General features: G+C 44.1%; 1 protein-coding gene across 1 annotated transcript in view; it reads right to left on the reverse strand.

Moving 5' to 3' along the window:
* The window catches only part of SLC15A5 (solute carrier family 15 member 5), a 374,719-nt gene that overhangs the window by 163,737 nt on the left and 189,697 nt on the right, over positions 1–21,285 (reverse strand). Inside the window, exon 4 of the mRNA XM_085650569.1 lies at positions 20,081–20,301. Coding sequence (XP_085506695.1) covers positions 20,081–20,301 — 221 coding nt within the window. The remainder of the gene's footprint in view (positions 1–20,080; positions 20,302–21,285) is intronic.

A 21,285-nucleotide genomic window follows, 5' to 3' on the forward strand; every position in this document is an offset into this window, starting at 1 on the left:
CTTCTCCTCCTCCTCGTAAGAAGGCTCGGAAGGAACATTTTGTTGATGCGCCGTCGCATCCCCAGGTTCTAACCTTTGATCCTTCCGACATCATGCATCCTAATTCTTCTTCTTGGCTCCCGTCTCAGGAGGTGGCGGAGTACGTCCAGACACACATTTGTCAACCTTTTGACAAGGATGTGCATACTCGTCTCCGATCTGAGTGTCCACGGCCTGATTTAGCAGACAAATTAGCAGACACTCCTGAGGTGGATCCGACTATGGTGACATATCTAAAAAAATATGCCAAGGACCCAAAAAGAGGTATTGATAGAGCTTGGCGCTCTTGTCAAGATAAGTTATTGGACTTACTGGGACCTCTCACCAAGATTTTGGATTTAGGTTATCGGGCCAAGGAGTCTTCCTCCGCCATTGACCCGAACGACCTGATTGGTTGGGCTCAAAGAGCTATTTGTCAGTTGGGAAATGCCAACTGTGCCATGTCCTCTGAACGCAGATGTTCTATTTTATTAAAGTTGGACCCAAAATTGGCTGAACTCTCCTCTTCTGAATCCGGCCCTTTGGCGCAAGGTTTATTGTTTGGACATCCTTTCCTTAAGGAATTGACGAAATTTGTGGCCACTTTGAGTGGTCTTGACAAGGCTCAAGCTTCTATTAGACGGGCTTTTCGCCCGGTTTTTGGAAGGGCCGGATGATATAGGGGACGATCGTTCGGCCGTGGCTTTAACCAATCTAACCAGCGTGGTTTCCAATCCCACCGTGGAGGAGGTCAAGACCCCAACTACACCACCAACAAGACTTCCTTCTACCCCTCCCGTAGAGGTCGATACCAATTCCGCAAAGGACGTGCCGGCGGTCATCAAGGAGGACATCATGATTCCTCCGCTTCAGGTGAGTTTGCTCTCTGCTACAGAAGTCATGTTGGGGGGCAGGATTCAGTTTTTTCTTCCCAATTGGCTCTTGAACTCCAGCGATGCATGGGTGTTGGAGACTGTCAATAGTTTCAGAATAGAGTTTTTCAGTTGCCCAAGTCAACCTTTCCCTCCTTCTCCCTTGATTTTTTCCCTTCATGATCAGGTGATTATTTCCGCGGAAATAGACTCCCTCCTGAGGAAAGGGGCTATTGTCCGGTCTTCCCCTCATCCTCAGGGTTTTTCAAGCAACGTCTTTCTAGTTCAGAAAAAAGGAGGCGGTTCCAGGTTAGTTCTCAACCTGAAAGAGTTCAACGGCTGGATTGTCTATCGCCACTTCAAAATGGAGGGCATCCATCTTTTGAGGGATGTTCTTCAGGAAGGGGACTGGATGGTCCGCCTCGATCTGAAGGATGCGTATTTGTCGATTCCCATTTACGGTCCTCATCGCCGGTTTCTCCAATTCCAATGGCAGGGTGTCCGGTACGAGTTCAAGGTTCTCCCGTTCGGCCTCTCGTCAGCACCCTGGTGCTTCACGAAGCTTCTGAGGCCTGTGGTGGAGTCTCTGAGAGCTCGGGGAGTTCGTCTGATAATTTATCTGGACAACATTCTTATCATGGCTCACTGTCCCCGTCTGTTAATGCTCCATTTGGCTTGGTCAATAGATCTCTTACAGTGACTCGGATTTCTAGTGAATCCTCAGAAATCTATTTTCCGCCCCTCGCAGTCGATAGAATTTCTAGGTTTTCTGATCAATTCCCTCTCTTGCCAACTGCTCTTGCCCCTTCAGAAGATCAGGACGATCAAACGGGAGTTGAGATTGATTTTACACAAACAGCTTGTGTCGTTGAGATCTATAGCTCGGATTGTCGGTCTGTTAGCTTCATCAATTCAGGCCATCTTCCCGGGTCCTCTCCATTATCGGGCGCTCCAGCGACTCGAAATCCGTCATCTCCAGAAAGTCCTCAAGTATTCGGATCAGATTCCTCTTTCAGAGGAAGCGAGGTGGGAGATGTTGTGGTGGTTGGAACACATGGAGTCCTGGAATGGCCGAGCCCTGTTCGGGGTGTCCCCGGAGGTGGTGATAGAATCCGACGCCAGTCGGTGGGGTTGGGGAGCCCGTTGCGGTCCAATGTCCACGGGAGGCCGGTGGTCCTCAGAGGAATTATCTCTCCATATCAATTGTCTGGAACTTCTGGCGGGGTCGTTTGCGATCCGTTGTCTGTCTCCACGCATGACGAATTGTTGCATTCTCCTGCGCATGGACAATGTCCAGCGGTTCGATATGTCAACAAGTTAGGGGGGACACGTTCCAAGATTCTAGCAGAGATAGCCAAAGATTTTTGGCACTTTTGTCTTCAGAGAAACATCACGGTGATTGCAGAGTACCTGCCGGGTCACAGCAATCTGGTGGCAGACTGGAATTCCCGTCATCTTCGGGATTTCAGCGACTGGAGACTTCACCCTCGGGTGTTCAGATACCTGTCTCGTATGTGGGGCCCCTGCCAGATCGATCTTTTTGCCTCTCGCCTCAACACTCAACTTCCTCAGTTTTTCAGTTGGCGTCCGGATCCGGAGGCTCTTGCCACGGATGCATTTCTACAGACATGACCGTCTCTTCTGTGTTACGCCTTTCCCCCATTTGTCATGATATCCAGGGTTCTGGCCCGCATGAAATTTTATCAGACGGAGTTGATTCTGATCACCCCTCTCTGGAGGGCTCAGGCTTGGTTCCCGGTTCTTCTGCAGATGTCTTGTGCAGTGCCATTTCTTCTTCCCCAACTGTGGAATCTGTTATTGGATCCTCTCGGCAATCCTCATCCTCTAATAGAGTCGGGTCAACTCTTTCTGGTGGCATGGCGGGTTTCGGGGATTGCTGGCAAGTCTCAGGCCTTTCGGGAGACGCTTCCAGATTTATCAACGAAGCTTGGTCTCCCAACACACACAAACGTTATGCTGCTGCATGGAAACGTTGGTGTGATTGGTGCGCTCAACGGGAAGTGGATCCCTCTTCAGCGGATGTCACTTTGATTGTAAACTTTCTTGCATCCATTGCCTCCTCAGGGCTTGCATATCGGACAGTCAATAATTTTCGTTCGGCCATCTATGCAGGACACATTCCTATTAATGATAAACCTGCGGGTGAACATCCTTTGGTTTCTAAATTACTCAGGGGTATCAGATTGGTTAAACCTCCTTGTCCGAAATATGTTGCTTTATGGGATGTGTTTATTGTCTTACGTTTTTTAGAGGCTTGGCCCTCCAACGACTCGTTATCCCGCAAGCAACTATCTGCGAAGTTGACTATGCTGTTATGTCTGGTCTCTTGCAAACGTGTTTCTGACGTTCGTGCGCTAGATCTTGCAGGTCGTACTTTTTCACCTGAAGGAGTTACTTTTTCTATTCCCAGACGTACTAAGTGTCATACTGCTTCAGTCACTTATCCAAGTTTTCCCGATAATCCAAAACTTTGTGTAGTAAGATGTATTAAGGATTATGAGGTAAGTACTGCTCATTTTCGACAAGATATGCATGGTTAATTGTTGATTGCGTTGCAAAAACCTTTTCGCCCTGTGACCCCGGCTACTTTAGCAAGATGGGTCAGATGGCTCATGGGTGAGGCAGGTATTGATGTTACAACATTTGGTGCGCATTCTACTCGTGGCGCAATGGCTTCCAAGGCTTTTTCTATGGGAGTGACCTTAATGGATATTATGAAAGCAGCTGATTGGTCAACTGACTCTATGTTTAAAACTTTTTATTATAAACCTATTTTGGATATTGCTTCTGTTGTGGTGGCTCAGCTTTGAACAAGCATAATTGGAGCCTCCGGTCCTGACATAGAATTCAAAATTTGCGAACATACGTGACAAGAATTTTCAATTCTATTAAGGACACGGAGGCGAGGATTATCCCACCCATTTTTCTGTCATGTAATTTTGCATGTATATTTTTGCATAAGGTTATTTTCCATGCTATATTTCTTAGGTATTTTGGATGATTCCCTTGTTTTTTCTTCCCTCCCCTTAGTATCTATACCTTTCTTTCATTTAGGAATGGTATATTACGACTTTTTATCTTTTTCAGGTTCTGATCCGAAGTGAGTTGCACTCCTCTATTCTGTCTTGGATTATCTTTTGGATATCTGCTGGTTCCGATTTTGGGATGTCGACTCAAGCATCACGTCAGCTGTTCCGACCTGTTGGTCTCTTGTGGCAGTGATCGAGCTACATTGTTTTTCTTCCACGCTCTTTTCCAGATGTTGAACTATTTTTTCTTCTTCTAACTGTTCTACCTACCAAAGAAAGAGGATGTGGTATTCTCTTGGTGACCTTTTATACGAACACACTCTATGGTTATTACGTCATACCCAATGGGTTCATGGGTATTGTAGTTTTTAGTTTTATTTATTGTAATGTGATTGGCTTCTGAGCAAATTTCTAGTAAAGAAATGAGAAGCATAATCCTCGCCTCCGTGTCCTTAATAGAATTGAAAATTCTTGTCACGTATGTTCGCAAATTTTTAATCCTTTATTATCTTTAATCACATGAGGTGCAAGAGTGTTGACCTACACAATTCGGCCATAGCCTTCAACAGGGCCATAGAGTTCTTTGGTGCAGAGTGTCAATTTTAAGGGCAAACCCCTTCTCCCAACACCAAGAGAACTAGACTGCTGAAATTATTAATTTATAACATTATGGCATTTGAAAATCACCATTTTCCTCCCATTTCTTTATTTCCACCAACACCAAACCTTCTCGTGTGTTGTTTAACTACTGGTTTTGTCTATAGGGATGCACGCAGACGAGATCGCACATTCAAAACTCCAAGGTTTATACCATCTGCACCCTACATGTTATTTTTTTTGTTTTTTAACCCTGTAAACTACCCCATTCTGAATGCAACTGAAGTGCAAATTGCTCTCTTCATTCAAGATATGCTGTTAAAATTTTAACTTCTCTCAGAGTTATGTGTATATTTCACCGCTATATTCACAATGCTAAAGTGCAATTGAAAGGAGAGATAACATCATAGACTCTATTAAGATTAATTTCAAGCACCTACTCCATTAAGTGCAAATGCAATAAATGATGTCCCTAAATTAACAAAGTGCAAAGTACAATCAATAACATTTTCTACATGCAAAGGACACTAGAAGATGTGCTGGAGGACCTGGTTTGGCAGTTCCGACTGGACTGTTTCCATGAAGGACAGGGTCGAAACTGATTTGCATATGGTTGGGTCCACACTGGGGTGGCGTGGTGAGCAATGGATTAAACCCAGATCCTTGTGACTGGGGGCGAATGTTTGCATTGTTCAGCATTCTGTCCATCAATTGTCCCTTTTGATGTTATTACTAAGTGGCATTTGTGGTGTCTCGCGTCTCACTAGCCCTGCATGCTTACCTAATATCTCCCATGCTTTAGCAGTACAGCTTACTGGACTGATATCCCTAGTGTGCCTAATGAGCAAGTTGGATAGTATTGTCTTCAATTGGAACGTTTCAGGTATGTCGGTTTCAACATGTCATGACATGTGGCACAAGTGTTTCTGAATGGAACCAATAATGAGCAAACTGTGTCTGTGCGCACAAATAATATATTTCAATATTAAGAATTCCCAATCTGCCCTCAACAAACAGTTTTAATTGTGTTGTCCATTTATTACTATGCTGTTTTTGCCTCCCTTTCCTAGCCTACGTAGGGGCAGATTTTTCAAAACGTAATGCAATGCAACAGGACAGCTTGCTGCGCTGTGCTGTGTGACAGGGAGAGAGCAGGAATGAGCCATGTCTACTGTGATATAACACAATCATGCTCTCTCCCTGTGCTTGCACACTGGGTACACCCTAGTGCTAACACAGGTACCTTTGAACCATAATACAAGTCTGCATGCAATACAGGCAGGATTGTTTTTGTGCAGAAAGGAACACCTTACGGCACAAAAACATTCCTCTGACGCTTTTTCTTTTTTCTATGTGTGCTGCAGAACTATTACTCCTGACCTGGGAAGAAACAGTATTTTGAAGCATTCCCAGGTTTACTAGTGCTAGTAAATGTAGGAATGCACCAACAACCAGGTGTGGATGCTTGGGAACCCCAGTGCTCCACCCATGGATTTCCTTCCCAGGACACAGTAACGCAAGGCAGTGACTTGTGCTGCCTTGCGTTACAGCAGATTTAGTAAGCCACACAGAGCCAGTTGGCTTTACATGGCTTTGTAAATCTGACTGAAGCCCTTGCATTTCCTTGCACTGCCTTGTGTGATCATATGGCAATGCAAGTTCTTTGCAAATCTGGACCTTTGTGCACTTTTCAAGGTTGAAAAGAAGTGACATGGAGGATAGATAGAGATATTATGAAACAGATATAGAAATTTTGTAGGAATTCCCTTATTTATAAGGACCCTTTTTCTTATCACTGTCTGTGGGAGCCTGATCCATTGTCTACCTGTCCCATAAAGTTGAACATTGCTGCTTCACAATTTTCCCTTGATATAGTGGGGATACAGGGCAGTCCAGCTTGCTACCACGGGACACGTCTATTGGGTAAGACAATGTGTTATTCTCATCGCATGCAGTGCGTATAGCAACTTCAGTCAGGATAGATAACCTCCTCCCAGTCCCATTCTTTCAAGTACCTTAAGGATATATTTCCATTTAATAGAGTCAAATGCCTTGGCTGAATCTAAAAAAGTGCCCACAACCTGCAGTTTGGGTCTAGTTTGGTAGATATATTGAACAGTGTTAGATTCTGTTAATCACCCTGCAACAAACCCATCTTCTTCTGGCAGTACAAACTGCAGCATCAGTGACATCAGATACCTCACCAGTATTTTATCTAGGATTTTACTATCTAAGTTAATGAGGGGTAGAGGTGGTATGATGAGATATATACAGGGTCTTTGTATGGCTTTAGAAGTGTTAGTGTAAGATCCTTGAACATTGTGGGTAGCAGAGTCCTTGCTTTCTTTGTTGCTTTGTATGTCCTCGAGAAATGTGGTGCAAGTATGTCTGCATGCTCCTTATAAAACTTCTCGAAAAGCATATGAACCAAGAACTAATTACTTTTATTATTAACAATCCTATTCTTGACCCCACGCACGCCGGCTTCCGGAGTGAGCACAGTATGGAGCATGCTCTAATTACTGAATCAGAAGAAATTACACTCTCAGTAGACAATGGAGGTATGGCCACCTTGATTCTTTTAGATCTTTCGGCGGCGTTCAATACCGTAGATCACAGTCTCCTGATAAATTGCCTGAAAAAGGCATAGCTGGTGTGGCTCTCTCACTTTTCAAATCTTTTCTGACAGATAGAGAGCAAGTAGTGGAACTGGATGGGTTTCTGTCGCACACCTTCCAGCTCCCGTGCGGGGTCCCACAGGGCTCTTCATTGAGTCCCACCCTTTTTAACGTGTATGTTACCCTGCTGGCCAGACTGATTAAATCATATGGCTTTGCTAAGGTATCATGTTATGTTATGTTATGTTAAGATACATTTGTAAAGCGCACGTACACCGGGGAGGTTTCATGGCGCTACTTTGATTGATACCCAACTCCTGGAGAACATTCAAAAAGCCTGACGGAATAGCCAAGTTTTAAGAAGGCTTCTGAAGCCAAGGAGATTGGTGCAGAAGCGATTTTCAGAGGGGAGGGAGTTCCAGAACATGGGGGCCAAAATGGCAAACCTGGCAACACCAGTGCACTTTAGTTTAAAAGAGGGAGTGAACAAGAATTGCTTGTGGGCTGAGTGAAGATTGTGTGTGGGAGCGTACTTGTTAATCAAGTTGTTCAAAAATTTACGGCTTCTTCCATTGAGTGACTGAAAAATAAGGCACCCAACCTTGAAGGCACAGCGCTGGACCACCTGAAGCCAATGGAATTTCTTTAGAAGAGGAGTGACATGATGGTGCCTAGGTTGATGAAGAATCAGATGTGCGGCCTGATTTTGTACCATCTGCAGACATTTAGATAAGTAGAGGGGGATGCCAAAGTAAAGCAAATTAGCATAGTCGACATTGGACATGACCGTGGCGATAATCACCTGAATCCGAGCTTCATGGTTAAGAAATCTACAGATCTTTTTTATTTTCCTAAGTTGGAAACAGCAGGTAGAGATCACCGACCCAATCTGGGGCTTCATAGTGAGGTCTTGACTGATTATTACCCCAAGGCTCTTAGCCGAGCTAGATGGAGAGGGGGACTGACCCAGCTCCCCGGGCCAGAAATGAGGGCCCCAGAGATTTTTAGAAATACCACCTGTTAAAACCAACTCCGTCTTGTCCGGATTGAGTTTTAGATGGTTATTGTTCATCCACTGACTAATGAACAGCATGGTAGACTGAAAGGCGTGGACCGACTCCAAGGAGTTGCTGATGGAGAAAATAAGTTGAAAATCGTTATCATAGTGAAATGTACAAATTTGGCCCTCTTTCAGGGCTCAGACAAGAGGGAGAAGGTAAAGATTAAACAACAGGGGAGAAAGTGAGGAGCCCTGAGGGACTCCGCAGGAAATTCTAATTCTGGGGTCATTAAACTGTGCAGTACAGACCCCCTGGGATCGATTTTCCAAAAAGGAACTGATCCAGCCCAGAGCAAGTCCCGAGATTCCCGCGTCCCTCACACGGTCGACCAAAAGATTATGGTCAACCGTGTCAAAGGCCACGGAAAGATCAAGCAGGACAAGAGCCTGCGAGGAGCCACCATCGACCTCACTTCAGAGAGTGTCCAATACTGTAAAGATCACCGCCTCGGTAGAATGAGCTGGGCGGAACCCCGCTTGGTGGGAATCAAGAAATTCGGATTCCTCTAGGAAATCAGTGAGACATCTCGTGACATGGGCTTCCAAGACCTTGGCTAGGTAAGGAAAAAGAGAGATTGGTCGATAGTTAGTTAAAATTAGCACATCCGCGCCCACCTTCTTCAAAAGGGGGGCAACAATTGCCTCCTTAAAAGTGGCAGGGACGATACCCCGGGACAGTGACTCATTTAAAAGGTTGAGGCCATATGCCGATGATACACAGATCATTGTCTCCATCTCAAATAATATTCAGGACACGGCCCATAACTTTCAAGCCTGCATGCAACAAGTGAGCAGATGGATGGTAGAGAACTGCCTTAAGTTAAATACATCTGAAATTTTACTTTTTGGCTGAGATCCATCCTTTTGGTCCTCTGACTGGTATCCTCAGGAATTAGGTACCCTTCCTACTCCAGCCACTAAGGCAAAAAAACTGGGAGTCATTTTTGATACAACTTTGTCCTTTTCCCATCACGTGAACGCAATCACGTCATCTATGTTTTACACACTGAAAATTTTGAGAAAATATTTCCCTTTTATACCCCAAGAACTGCAAAAAACTGTGGTTTTGGTACTTGTTCTATCCAGGCTGGACTATTACAACGCCCTTCTGGTCGGTTTACAAAAGGGACTCCTTATCATGCTGCAGGTACTTCAAAACTCTGTGGCTCGTCTGCTTTTTGACATTCCCAAATATTCTTCAGCTAAGCAGGCCCTTAAGGCCTTGCATTGGTGACCCGTGGAAAAACGTATCAATTTCAAGGCTGTATGCATCGCCTTCAGAGCCCTTCATAAACACTGCCCAGACTATCTAATTAATCGATTTTGGTGGTACGTTCCGGCCAGAAATCTTTGGTCTTCATCACAGAAGCTTGTAGAGGTGTCCATCCCTGACTCTTCAACTGGGGTGGCCAAAGCTTTGTAAACATTACAGCCAGATTGTGGAACCGTCTGCCTTTCTAAGCTCAAACACTCACCAGATCTGCTCTCTTATAGGAAAGGTCTAAAGACTTGGTTATTTACCTTATAGCTTCCCTTATCCTAGGTCTTAAGTTTCTTCACTGTTATCATGAGGTCTTGACCCAAGCGCCTAGACACCCTAGGGTATTAGCAGCACTTTACAAATAATTAAATACATTTGAGGCCATAACTACTGAGAGCTTTGACCCCAGGAGTCCATTAATCACTTAATATCTCCTTCCATTACCTAGTGTGCCACGTATTCCCTATGTTTGTCATTCAGCCAGACCAGGGCTACATCCCATATTTATTCACCTCTTCCTCCGTACATACTGAATGTGGTGAACATAAATCAATGTAAAAATGTGTGAATTTGTGAAGTACATCAGTGGTATTCTATATTATCCCACCTTGGCCATTGTCTAGTTCTGCTTCCCTCGTTGATGCATTTGTGCTTTAGATCATTCCTGCCAGAGTCCGACCGAGTCTTTCTCCTCTGAACTTATGCGCTGTAACATATTTACCCAGCTATCGTATTTCTTGGCCATATCTGCGTACTCACATCTGATTTCTAGTATGTATGCTTGTGTTGATGTGCTAGGGTTTGCCAGGTATAGTGCTTCCCTTTGGCTAAAAACATGGCCCTTGTGTATACCTAAAAGTATTCCTAACAACACTAGGGTCTGAGCCTGATGCAGCATTATGCCTAAAATATTCTTTAATAGCTTCTCGTACTTCCTCCTTAAATACCCGAACTAGCATTTCTCCTGATGGAAAGCATCATGATCTGCACTGAGCACAAATATCTGGTAACATCAATGTGGTGCTGAGTGGAGCATGATCTAAGAGGGTACGGGCAAGATGTGTAACTTCTGAGGCCCAATTACTTATACTTGTGGAGAGGAGCCAAAAGTCTAGTTTGGGAAAAGCAAGAGCGGAATGACAAGTATACTCTCTGCCCTCTGGAAAGTAAGTCCTTTAGGCATCCACCAAATCATGCTTCTGCATTATTTGCTTTAGTGTTTGAGTTGCAGTGCAAGTTGTGCACTGCCCTGACGTGTGTCTATCCAACAAGGGATAGAATAAGGTTGAAGTCTCCCCTCAGAGAACCGGGCCCTGCCCTGAGGCCCTTAGTTTAGTTTGGAGGGATCTAAAAAAGACAGGTGAGTCAATGTAGGGTCCGTATATTTCAACAGTGTAATACTTCTTCACTGTAGTTTGCCCTGCACCATGATGTAACGACTTCTGAATCAGCTAGTGCCTTAGTTAATGTATAGGACATACCTCATTTAATCAGCATAACTACTCCCCTAGCCTGTGAAGAATATAAACAGAAGTATGCTGCCCATTTACATGTGAACTGCTGTTCTGACTGTCTGGTGAGATGAGTCTCCTGAATAAAGGCAGTACGGAATGTTTGGCGATCTAGGAATGCAGTCACCTGCCTCATATCTTTATCCCTCCTACGTTTCAGGTTATGGCATTTATCTGCACTTCATCTGTGTGTATAGTAATATACATTCTGTTGTGTGTTTTCATGCAATATATGTTGAAGTGGAAGCAAGTTACTAGTGTCACTGGCCCATTATCTTAGCTATGTCGTCAACAAATTCAACAACCAACCAACCAAATAGCATGATGTGCCCTTTTCTCTCTTCTGCCACATGGATCCTGAATGAACCCATAGATCATTCCCAAACCCGTTTGCCTTCCAGCCTTTCAGCCTCATGTCCATTAAGATGCTTGATTATTAACATGTGGGTGCATAAGTAGACCCCTATCCAAGGCCCGCTTGTGTAGAATTATCAAGGGAGCAAAAATACCCATATTTGCTCAGCCATGGTTCTGAAATATCGGCCAAAATATCTGGTTCTTGGGAACGTGTTCCACTGTGTGAAAAGGGAAAATGGAAAAAATCGCAATTACTCAATACTCAAGTCTGGATAGTTCATCTGATTGGTTCCATGTACTCAGATCATTGCTTCCAACCTCTTAGTAAACATTATTTTCCATTCTCTGGTCCTTGTGAGATGGCCACATGGAAGTAGACAAGTCCCCAACTGCCATTTGAGATTCATGTTTGAATTTATTGATGATCTCACCTGCTTTCTGTGACTCCCGAAAACGATATTGCTTCTCTTGCCAGTGTATTTTCAGCCACACTGAACACAGCATTGTATACTGCACTTACAGTTGTTTAACCTTTCTCTTGACAGGTATGAAGCGTGGCATACCTCTTAGACTGGTTGTGTGAAATCTCAATACAGCGCTATGTGATCTCCCTGATGTGTGAGAGTCCTCTTATTTTTATCCCTCCTAAGTGCTGTGTCTTTGTCTCGAAAGTTCAATATAGGAAATAAAATGAAGAGGATTTGCCTCTTGGTTGTGGCTAATACTTCAATGTTCTATGTGCTTCTACCTCAATAAACATAAGTGAGAAACAGTCTTTGCTGAACAAGGCGGTCAGCAGTTCATCTACAAATCACTCTGTTGCTCAGATATGAATTTACCTTACATAAATGAAAAGACAAGAGCAGTGGTGGCCACTATTTACCGGGGTTGCGGGGGATGGGGAGGGTTGTAAATGAAAATAAAAACACTTACCTTCAGGCCAACCACACTGCGGCAGCCGCCTCTTGGTCCACTCGCCGCCACCGCCTCTAGCTCCTGGAAGCAGGGACAGTAAGCTCCTGACTCCCCTAGCCGATCACAACACTACAATGCAGAACTGTGATTGGTCTGAGTGCCGAGGATCGGCGCTCATGCAGGGAATGAGAGCCTGGGACTGTCCTGCACCCAGGCTGTAATTCAGCCTGAGTGTAGAACATGCAAAGTGCGCATGATGGTTTGGCCGGCCGAGAGGGCCAGTCAAAGTGTCATTGTGCACCTTGGAGCGGGCAAACCAATCCTCACCTGCCCTGCTCTGGCAGTCCAGCCCGCTCCACCGCACACAATGAAAGGAAATCTAAAATGATAATAACTTTAGTTATTATCATTTTAGTTTTCTTTAACTACTGCTCAGATAGTCGTGGGGCGACGCTCCTCTGCCTTACCGGAGGAGCCGCCACTGGACAAGAGGCATTTGGCAAAACAGGAACTAGTTAGTTTAATTAAATGCTTCGGCCGTGAGATCCTGGACAGAATGCGTCTGCTCAAAATCGCTCCATCTACAAAGCTTTTTCCGTCAATTTTTACAGTGTATGGGGGGCAATAAAAAAAATTCTACATTCCATAATAATCCTGATAAGGACACAGATGGTTCTCAACCTCGGTGAGAGAAAGTGAGCCAGTGTGTATGTGTCCATATGTCCGGCATGAGGAGTGTGTGATTACTACATGTGGTGTGTCTGTTGTGTTGTGAGTGCGCCTATCTACATGTGGTATCTAGCTTTGTGATATTTCTGGAGAATGTGAGCCTTTGGACAAACAGGTTTTATTGGGGCCAATTATCTCGGACTTATTTGTGGTGCAACTATCTATCTGTGGAATAGATCAGGGTTTTCCTTGTGTGCGTGTTTGTCTAATTTATGGGGGACCCCACCTGTGAGCTGTTACTAGATCGGCGTGGGTAACAGGGCCTGCCTGACCATGTATCTCTGACTCAGGGTTGATGGAGAGGTCACCTTGGGTGAATCTGATTCAAGCTATCCTGGCTGAAGAGGGGTGAAACCGCAAAACCGGTCCTAGGATGCTTGTTTTCGGTCCAGGGAGGACCTAGCTTGGCAGTTTGGGCTGAACTGTTCCCATGAGGCACAGGGTCAAGACTGATTTGCATATAGCCAGGTCTAAACTGGGGTGGCATGGTGAGCAAACAAATGATGGATTTACCCAGATCTCTTGACTGGGGCTGAATGTTTTGATTTGTTCGGCATTCCGTCCATCAATTGTGTGTCTTCTGCAGTTAAAAATCAGGACATGTATGTTTAAGTTTTACATGTACTGGTAGGAAAAACTCTTAAATTAGTTTTTTCACTACTGCAAGGCCTATATCTCCAATAGAATAACATTGGGATTGCCATATTACCTTTTTTAAGTGTAACTTCCAAGTGGGAATATATAACTGGTCCAAGTTTGGTGTCTCTGGAATCCTTATTTAAAATCCCAACTCATGGTGAGGACGAATTTTAAACTACAGTTCTGAAAATGCCACTTTTAGAAAGTTGTCATTTTCTTGCCTTAGCCATTTGGTGCCTGGACCCTGTCTATGGTCACATGACTGGCAGTTGAACTTTGTGTATTCCTCCTAGATAGCCACACACATTGGGAGTTTTCATGTTACTGAATTGCCCATCACTGACAGGATGGGAGGGAGGAGGTGGACCCAGCCACACATACACCTTAATAGTCTATGTTATGTCACCACACAAAGGACTGCATACCCCCTGCTAGTCTGGAGCCAGGGCAGGGATGGCAGGGCATCTGTGCACTTCAACAGCATGTCTCTAGAAGATTCTCCCTAATTAAAAGTCACAAAAGGGTATTAATGAAGGAACTCAGACACCACCACTTCAGTACACTTCTGGACATGTGGGTTCTCTGCCAGGAAGAAGGACTGCTGTGTTGCAGAAGGACTGCCACCCTGCTGGACTGCACTCTGCTGGATGCCTACTCTGCTGATCTGCTGCCCTCTTGCCTTGGTGAGAAGGACTGGACTTGCATCTCTGGACCCCAGAGTGACTCCAAGGGCTAGTTGGCTGTGCTCCTGTGCCTCAGGGATATAAAAGACTTCCAACCCCTGATCCTGGACTCTGCCATCTGTGAGTCTGCCCTGCCAAGTGGTGCCGCCCCAGTCCTATACTCTTTGAAGGGACCCTAAGATGCTTGCCAGCGGAACCAACGCATCTCCTCTGCTGAGTGACGCAACCCTGTGTAGAACCAACACTTCTCCTCGTCTGAGTGGTGCCTCCCTGAGCTAAACCTATGCATCGCTGCTGCTGTGTGGATTGGACCTGTCGCAACAGACTTGCATCGCCGCTGCAACCCACATCTTGGAACTGATGCATCACCTTCGGAACCACAACTGCGTGATGCTTTGCCCGATGCAGGTCCTCGCAGCTCTCGTCGACGCATTGCAGCTACATCGGAATCAACACATCACCTCGACTGTGCATTGCATCCCCAACATCAGACTTTGCATCGTAAGCCCCGTTGATGGGATCCTCAACGTAAATGCAACAGGAACTCACACTGCAGCCTCGGAACCGCACATTGCCTTGGCTCTGCGATGCACCTTCAACAGGGATCCACACAACGGTCTGCAACCAGGATTTAAGGTACTCTGTTCAGCGGGCCTAACTGGGTCCCTGCAGCCATCCTGCACTCCATCACAATCGGCCTGAACTTGTAGCACTTTGTGATTTTTGGAGCTATTTTTTCCACTATACCTTGAAAAATCAGAAACTTCAGTTCTACTCATTAGATTTTTGTCATTTTAGTCTTGTTTTATTTATTAAATTAAGTTCTATTTTTCTAACTTGGTGTGGTATCCTATTTTTGTAGTGTTTTCATTGTTTTACTATTTGAAGTGTTACTTAGATACTTTATACACTGCCTCTATGTTAAGACTGACTGCTCTATGCTAAGCTACCAGAGAGTGAGCACAGGTTGACTTGGGGTTTGCCTGTACCTTACCCTGACTAGGATTGTGGTTTCTGCTTGATCAGGGCTCACACCCAGTCAACTAATAAACCAATTTCTAACATAGCTGCTATACATGTCTGAAGCGCTTGTATTTTGGTTGTTTGTGTGCGGTCTGCTGATCCGTGTTTTCTGAGCTGTGATGCTCTGACATTTCCACTCTCACAGCTTGTTTGTACATGCTACCTTTCATTTGATCTACTCTAATTGCCAGCCAGTCTATCCTCGAGTCAATTAACTTTAATCTCTGACGCATAGCAAGTAGAATTTCCTTCATCTAAGGGTCACTGTCTAGTGTAGGAGCATCATCTTCTTCTGACTCAATTCATGTGTTTCCCCCCTCAGTGGGCTTTGGCACTTTTGTCTGTCCAAACATCAGGTTGGTTTGCTTGTTATCCTGCTTTTCTATGGTAACACCAGTTCCAAATTGGTGGCACTGTCAGAAGTAGTCACCCACACATTGCAGCTATAGAATAATGTATTTGGGTGTTTTCTTGTCTCTACTTCTATTTTATAGAAATTAGTGTCTAATCGATGGGCAGCCTGGTTCCATTGTTGCCATTTTTCCCTAATGAGGGTCTGCTCCTTTGAACACATGGAGGCACTGCCTTACATGCAGCTGGACACCTCTATATGTCACCCCCAATCAGCCCAGATGCTTTAGGCCGACTTTGTAGCTGTACTTAGCTCGCCGCTTATGATGTGAAGGTCCCACGTCTCTCCGCTGCATCCCCCTAGCACTCAAGAGTACTTCTGTTCTCTGGCGGGCCGCACCTTGGTTTTTGGGTCGCAATATGTACTTCACAGAGCTGTTCTGAGCCACTTTCCCCACTCAGACCTAACAGATCAGAGCACACCACATCACAGTGGACCTTTGTGCCTTTATCTGTCCCTGCTCATCTCTCTTCATGTGCATGAGTTCACTTACAGGTATCATGACATATTTATGCATGTACATGTAACATCCCGACCTCTTCTCGAAACCTCAGTAGACACTTCTGTCACCTCAGCTGCTGTCTGACATTATTGTCACTGCAGACCGTGGCTGAGGCCTCCTGGTCAGAGTTTAGGTCCCCACACATTTCCACAGATCTATTTTGGGTCCGAGGCCTTCTCCTCCCATCAGGTGCTGCATGACTTACGTATCCCCTTGTCTCGTTCGCCACCCTTTTTCCTCTGCTGCTGCTTGAATCAGTGCTCAAGAAGTTCCAAGCAAACTCGCAATCCTTCTCTCGTGCCCTGACTCTAATCATGGGCCAGGGATAAGCAAGATTATTTCGGAATTTTTGGCACTTGCTGCGGCGATTTACTGGTTTGCAGACATTTTGGACCACTGCTCTCTGCCACCTCCATTGGAGTGGGAATTCTAATGTGTTGCGTTTTCAACCTTTTAACTGGTTTGGTGCTTCTAAATGATTTACACATTTTCGTTGAATTAAGCCTTTCTGCTCTGTGCCATAGCTAAGAGGGGTTGAGCTCAGGCTTAAATTACTGAAACTTCTGACATGATAGTAACTATGTTACTTGAGGTGTACACCAATCGACCCCAACCGATAAACCACTTTCTCACCAAGGCCTCATACAAATGCAGCACAACATGTTGCTGAACAACCCTGTATCCATCTACTACCTCATTGAAGATACAAAGTTCTCAGAGGAATAAGAGGCAAGGATAGCTGAGGAAGCGAGAGGTGTGAGAGAAGCTAACCTTCCTCAGGGTTATCCTATGAGAATACCTGGTTATCTGTCAAATTATGAGTTACCCAGGAGTTACCTGTAAGAACTGTAGCTCCTGGAAGCTACACCATTTTCATTAAACACTTGACCCTCAGTCTCACATGCTCAACTCAAACTTTTTCTTCACCTCAACTCCACCACTAAAATTCCAATGATGACATCAAAGGTTCTTCATCTCTAAGTGGTACTGGGACATTCAACACATTGCACAGATGCACATCAGTCATACAGATAAACAAACTGTAAAAAATAATAGCACTTGGAAATTATGCTTCTAATCAATTACGCAAAACAATTCTGCTGTGAATGTTTCCCAGGCTGAAAAATAATGAAACACTAAGGGGCTCATTACAGAAAGCCTCCACCCGACAATCAGAATTTTCCCACCCACATCGGAGCCCTTCTAACGACTCGGCTGGTTTATTACAGTCCGACTGCTTGTTTACGATGTCCGTGGTCAGAATGTGAACAAGCAGGTCATTCTGACTTGGTTCCGACCGACTTGCGGAGTATTTCTGTTGGTCGGAACCACAACGTAACCCCCCATGGACGGCGTTTCTGCCATTGGGATTGCGATATGGGTTTCCAACAGCCTCTCTGCGCTGGCCTTTCCAACACGGAGAGGCTGTCGGAAAGTGGCTTTGGGAGCCCCTGGCAGGGCCCCTAGCCCCCACGGCTTATGGTTGGTGGGAATCCAACTGAACAGTGTTCGGTCGCATCGTAATCCGGCTGTCGGAACCGCCGACTGCAAGTCGGTCGTTCCCGACTCCGAGACGGTGTCGGCAGAGGCTTTCCACCTGACATTGTAATGAGCCCCTAAGTTGTGTGTCCGTATTAAGGGTGCCATGGTATTTTCTCCTCTGCAATCACTAGACCAGTTATCTTCAAAGGCCCCACAAGTATACAATTGTAACTTTGCTCAGTTGGTACACTAATTATTGAACGAGACCTGGCTGAAAGTAGATGAAATGTATATCCTAAATCTTTATGGTCCCAAACAGTTGTGTTACTGGTGTAAGCATTGTGCAACATCAAATAGCAGAGCTAACATGGCAAAACAATTCTATCAATTCAACATATGTAATTTCAATGGACATTTAGTTGGCGGAAAAAATGTCACTTGGATTCCAGTGGTGAAGGATGACAGGGGCCCACCAAGCATATTTTGAACTGGGTCCGCTATGAGTCCAATGATTCTGATGTCTCACATTTTACTTGAGGAACCAGAAACACTGCTAATGCAGTATAAGCATAAACCATGTTGAACTAAAATATATGGATTGACATGAGAGATATCATCAACACATCTGCGAGTAAAATCCAGTCAGTGCTGGTTTCGGACAATATGTTAAAAAATATATAAGTTGTGAAAGGTTTACTATGAGGGCAATATTTAATAGAAATGTGTTGATTTAACTTTTTTATGGATTGACAAAGGTAAGGAGTTTCCTCTGAATGAATATTCTAGTTAAGTGGATGCTGGTATGTACACAGGTACCTCTAATCTTTGTCTAAGCACTTCTCACATTTTAACCAGGAGAAATCTGGAATCTAATCTCCAACAATATATCCTGCACAGGTTCCTGAAGATCTAGATTTATTCAACATCAAACAGAACCAGAAAACTGTATGGTCATTGGTTGGCAAACAATATAGCCTTGAAAAGATAAAAACACTTTATATTCATAGAGATAAAGCCTAAAGATAGTTATTGACTAGAGAAGTCAAGCTACAAAGTTCACTTTATGAATGCACTCACTCACTCACTCCCATACATAAATTAGTTCTAAATATAAAAGCGCCAGACATCACCATGACACTGACTTAATTATTTCTAATTTCTCATTTGCTAACTGGGGACTTTGACAAACTTAGGCCCAGATTTACTAAAGACTTGTCCTGTCCTTGTGTAACACATGTCAGTGCAAGGCAATGCAAGTCACTTTGCATGGTTTAGTGAATACAAAGTAATGCAAAACAGCGCATAGTGTATATTGCTAAATACAAAGTAATGCAATGCAGTGCTGCCATGCATTACTTTGCATGAGAGAGGCGTTCCAAGGGTAAGGCATGGATGTTCCCATGCATCTGATACAACTCCAGATTTACTAAGGTCAGAAAACCTGGGATTGCACCAAAATGGTGTGCCTCCCAAACCCAGGTATAATGAGGAGAAATATCTGTATTTTTCCATGTTACTCCCTTTTTCTATGTGTGATGCAGAATGCATCGCACATAGAACTAGGAGAATGTCCTAAGGATTGTTTTGTACAGGAAGGTGATCCTTCCTATACAAAAAGAATCCTGCTCGTAACAGAGGCATCCTTGCAGCAAGGAGCAAGGTGTCCTCGGTTGGTCCTAGACAGTCGGAAGTGTGCCAGCCCAAGGAGGGAGCAGAAGTGCACCAAATCTTAGAGGTAAATAATGTGAATTTCTTCTCTCTCTGTTTCATGCAACGCAGTGCGGCAGCTTTGCGTGATGCCCTGAGTTGTGTGAAATGTTAGTAAATATTTCCCACTTGGAGACAATGAACATAAACCCAACTATATTTTAAAACAATATTACAAATATTTTTGTTTGCTGTGTATTGTTGTGCATTTTTGACTGTGTGGTAAAACATATTAATACACACATATATATTTTTTTGCTGTTAAAACATCACATAGTTTTAAAAAGCCATTCCTGCATTGCTCCACGAAGATGCAACCAATTCCTACACAATTCAATCTTAAGTCACATTGGAATGACTTGTAGACAGTGATACAATTGGAGAATAGGTAAAAAGTGTAGAGTACCAGAGTTTTGATGAATTATTCATGCAACAATGTGACTGGAAGTGATTCAGATTGTAAGGTTTGAGACTAGTGAATAGGAGATTACATTAGTCAATGCACCACAAGTCTTGAATGAGGATTTCAGTGGTGTAAGGGCATCGATCTGGATGTTTCTTGGCTGTTGAAGGAAACTACTGTCTTTACACAAGGGCTCAATATGTGACAATATAATATACACGGTACAACTTATTTAACTTACCTGCATAGTACAAGTTCGATATAAGATTTGAAAGATAAAAAATGGGAAAAGCCGGACGAGAGATTTGGTGTTTTCCACATTGGCTTCACTATACCATCCACCATAATTTTCCTTTGCGCGATCCAACCAGCTGGTGACGCGTCCGCTTAGATGGCGATATTGGATACAACACATTCTCAATGCATTAGTAAGGACCCCAAAGGTTGTCTTTAGAGAACCACCTGAAAATTTAAGACACTGCGGTTTATTTTGCATAGGCATTACAGAGCAAGCACAATCACTTTTATGACCCCACCCAAAAGTATTTTTGCTTTTCTAATCCCTTCGACATTGAAGAGCATTCTAGTAAATTTTGCGTCACAGTAGTAGTTTTTCAATGTTTATACACCCACAGTAGGTATCATAGACGTTTTTGATCTTGAATCAGGTAACTCATAATGCTCTGTAAAAAGAATGCTGTTCTTTGAACAGTGATTATGACTACTATCGTTATTGTTTTTGTAAGTGGTATTTGTGAACCACCACAATAAAACACTGAAGCCGCAGCTGCTGCAGGTAAGAGCGGTGGGGCAGTGGTTCCGGCTCAGGGAGATTTTCGAGAGACGACCACAAGGGAAAATTAAATAAATAATTAGTTTTCCCTCATGGTCGTCTTTCGAAATCCCCCTCCGCCGGCCCCACCGCTGTTCCGCTCTTACCTGCAGCGGCCGCGGCTGAAGCACTGTATTTGCATTCTTTTAACCATATGTAAACTAACTTAAAAGGACGTTATCACACTTTGGGCCTGATTGACAAAGGTGTTTAGGTTTACGCTTTATCAGTATTCACAAAACTGCATTTTAATAGTAATTTTATGACTGTGAAGATTCCGCAGTCATGGCGGAGAATTTCGCACATTCAAAGATAGGAAAGGCCTATCTTTTTATGTGCGGAGTTCTCCACCCCGACTGCAGAGTCTCCGCACATGTAAACTTACTATTGAAATGCAGTTTTGTGAATAACGAAAAAGCGTAAACTTACAAAAACATGTACATTTACCTTTCTGAACAAGGCCCTCTGTCTCCATGAGTACAGATCTTTCACGTACATATTCTTTCCAAAATATATTGTTCACAGATAAACCTTTCTCAGTGGAAGTGCACCTGCTAGGTTTATTTAATTATTGCAAAGCCCACCTCATATGTGGGGGCACCTCTTGAGAGGGT

Source organism: Triturus cristatus, chromosome 4_1, assembly GCF_964204655.1.
Source record: "Triturus cristatus chromosome 4_1, aTriCri1.1, whole genome shotgun sequence".
Taxonomy (NCBI): domain Eukaryota; kingdom Metazoa; phylum Chordata; class Amphibia; order Caudata; family Salamandridae; genus Triturus; species Triturus cristatus.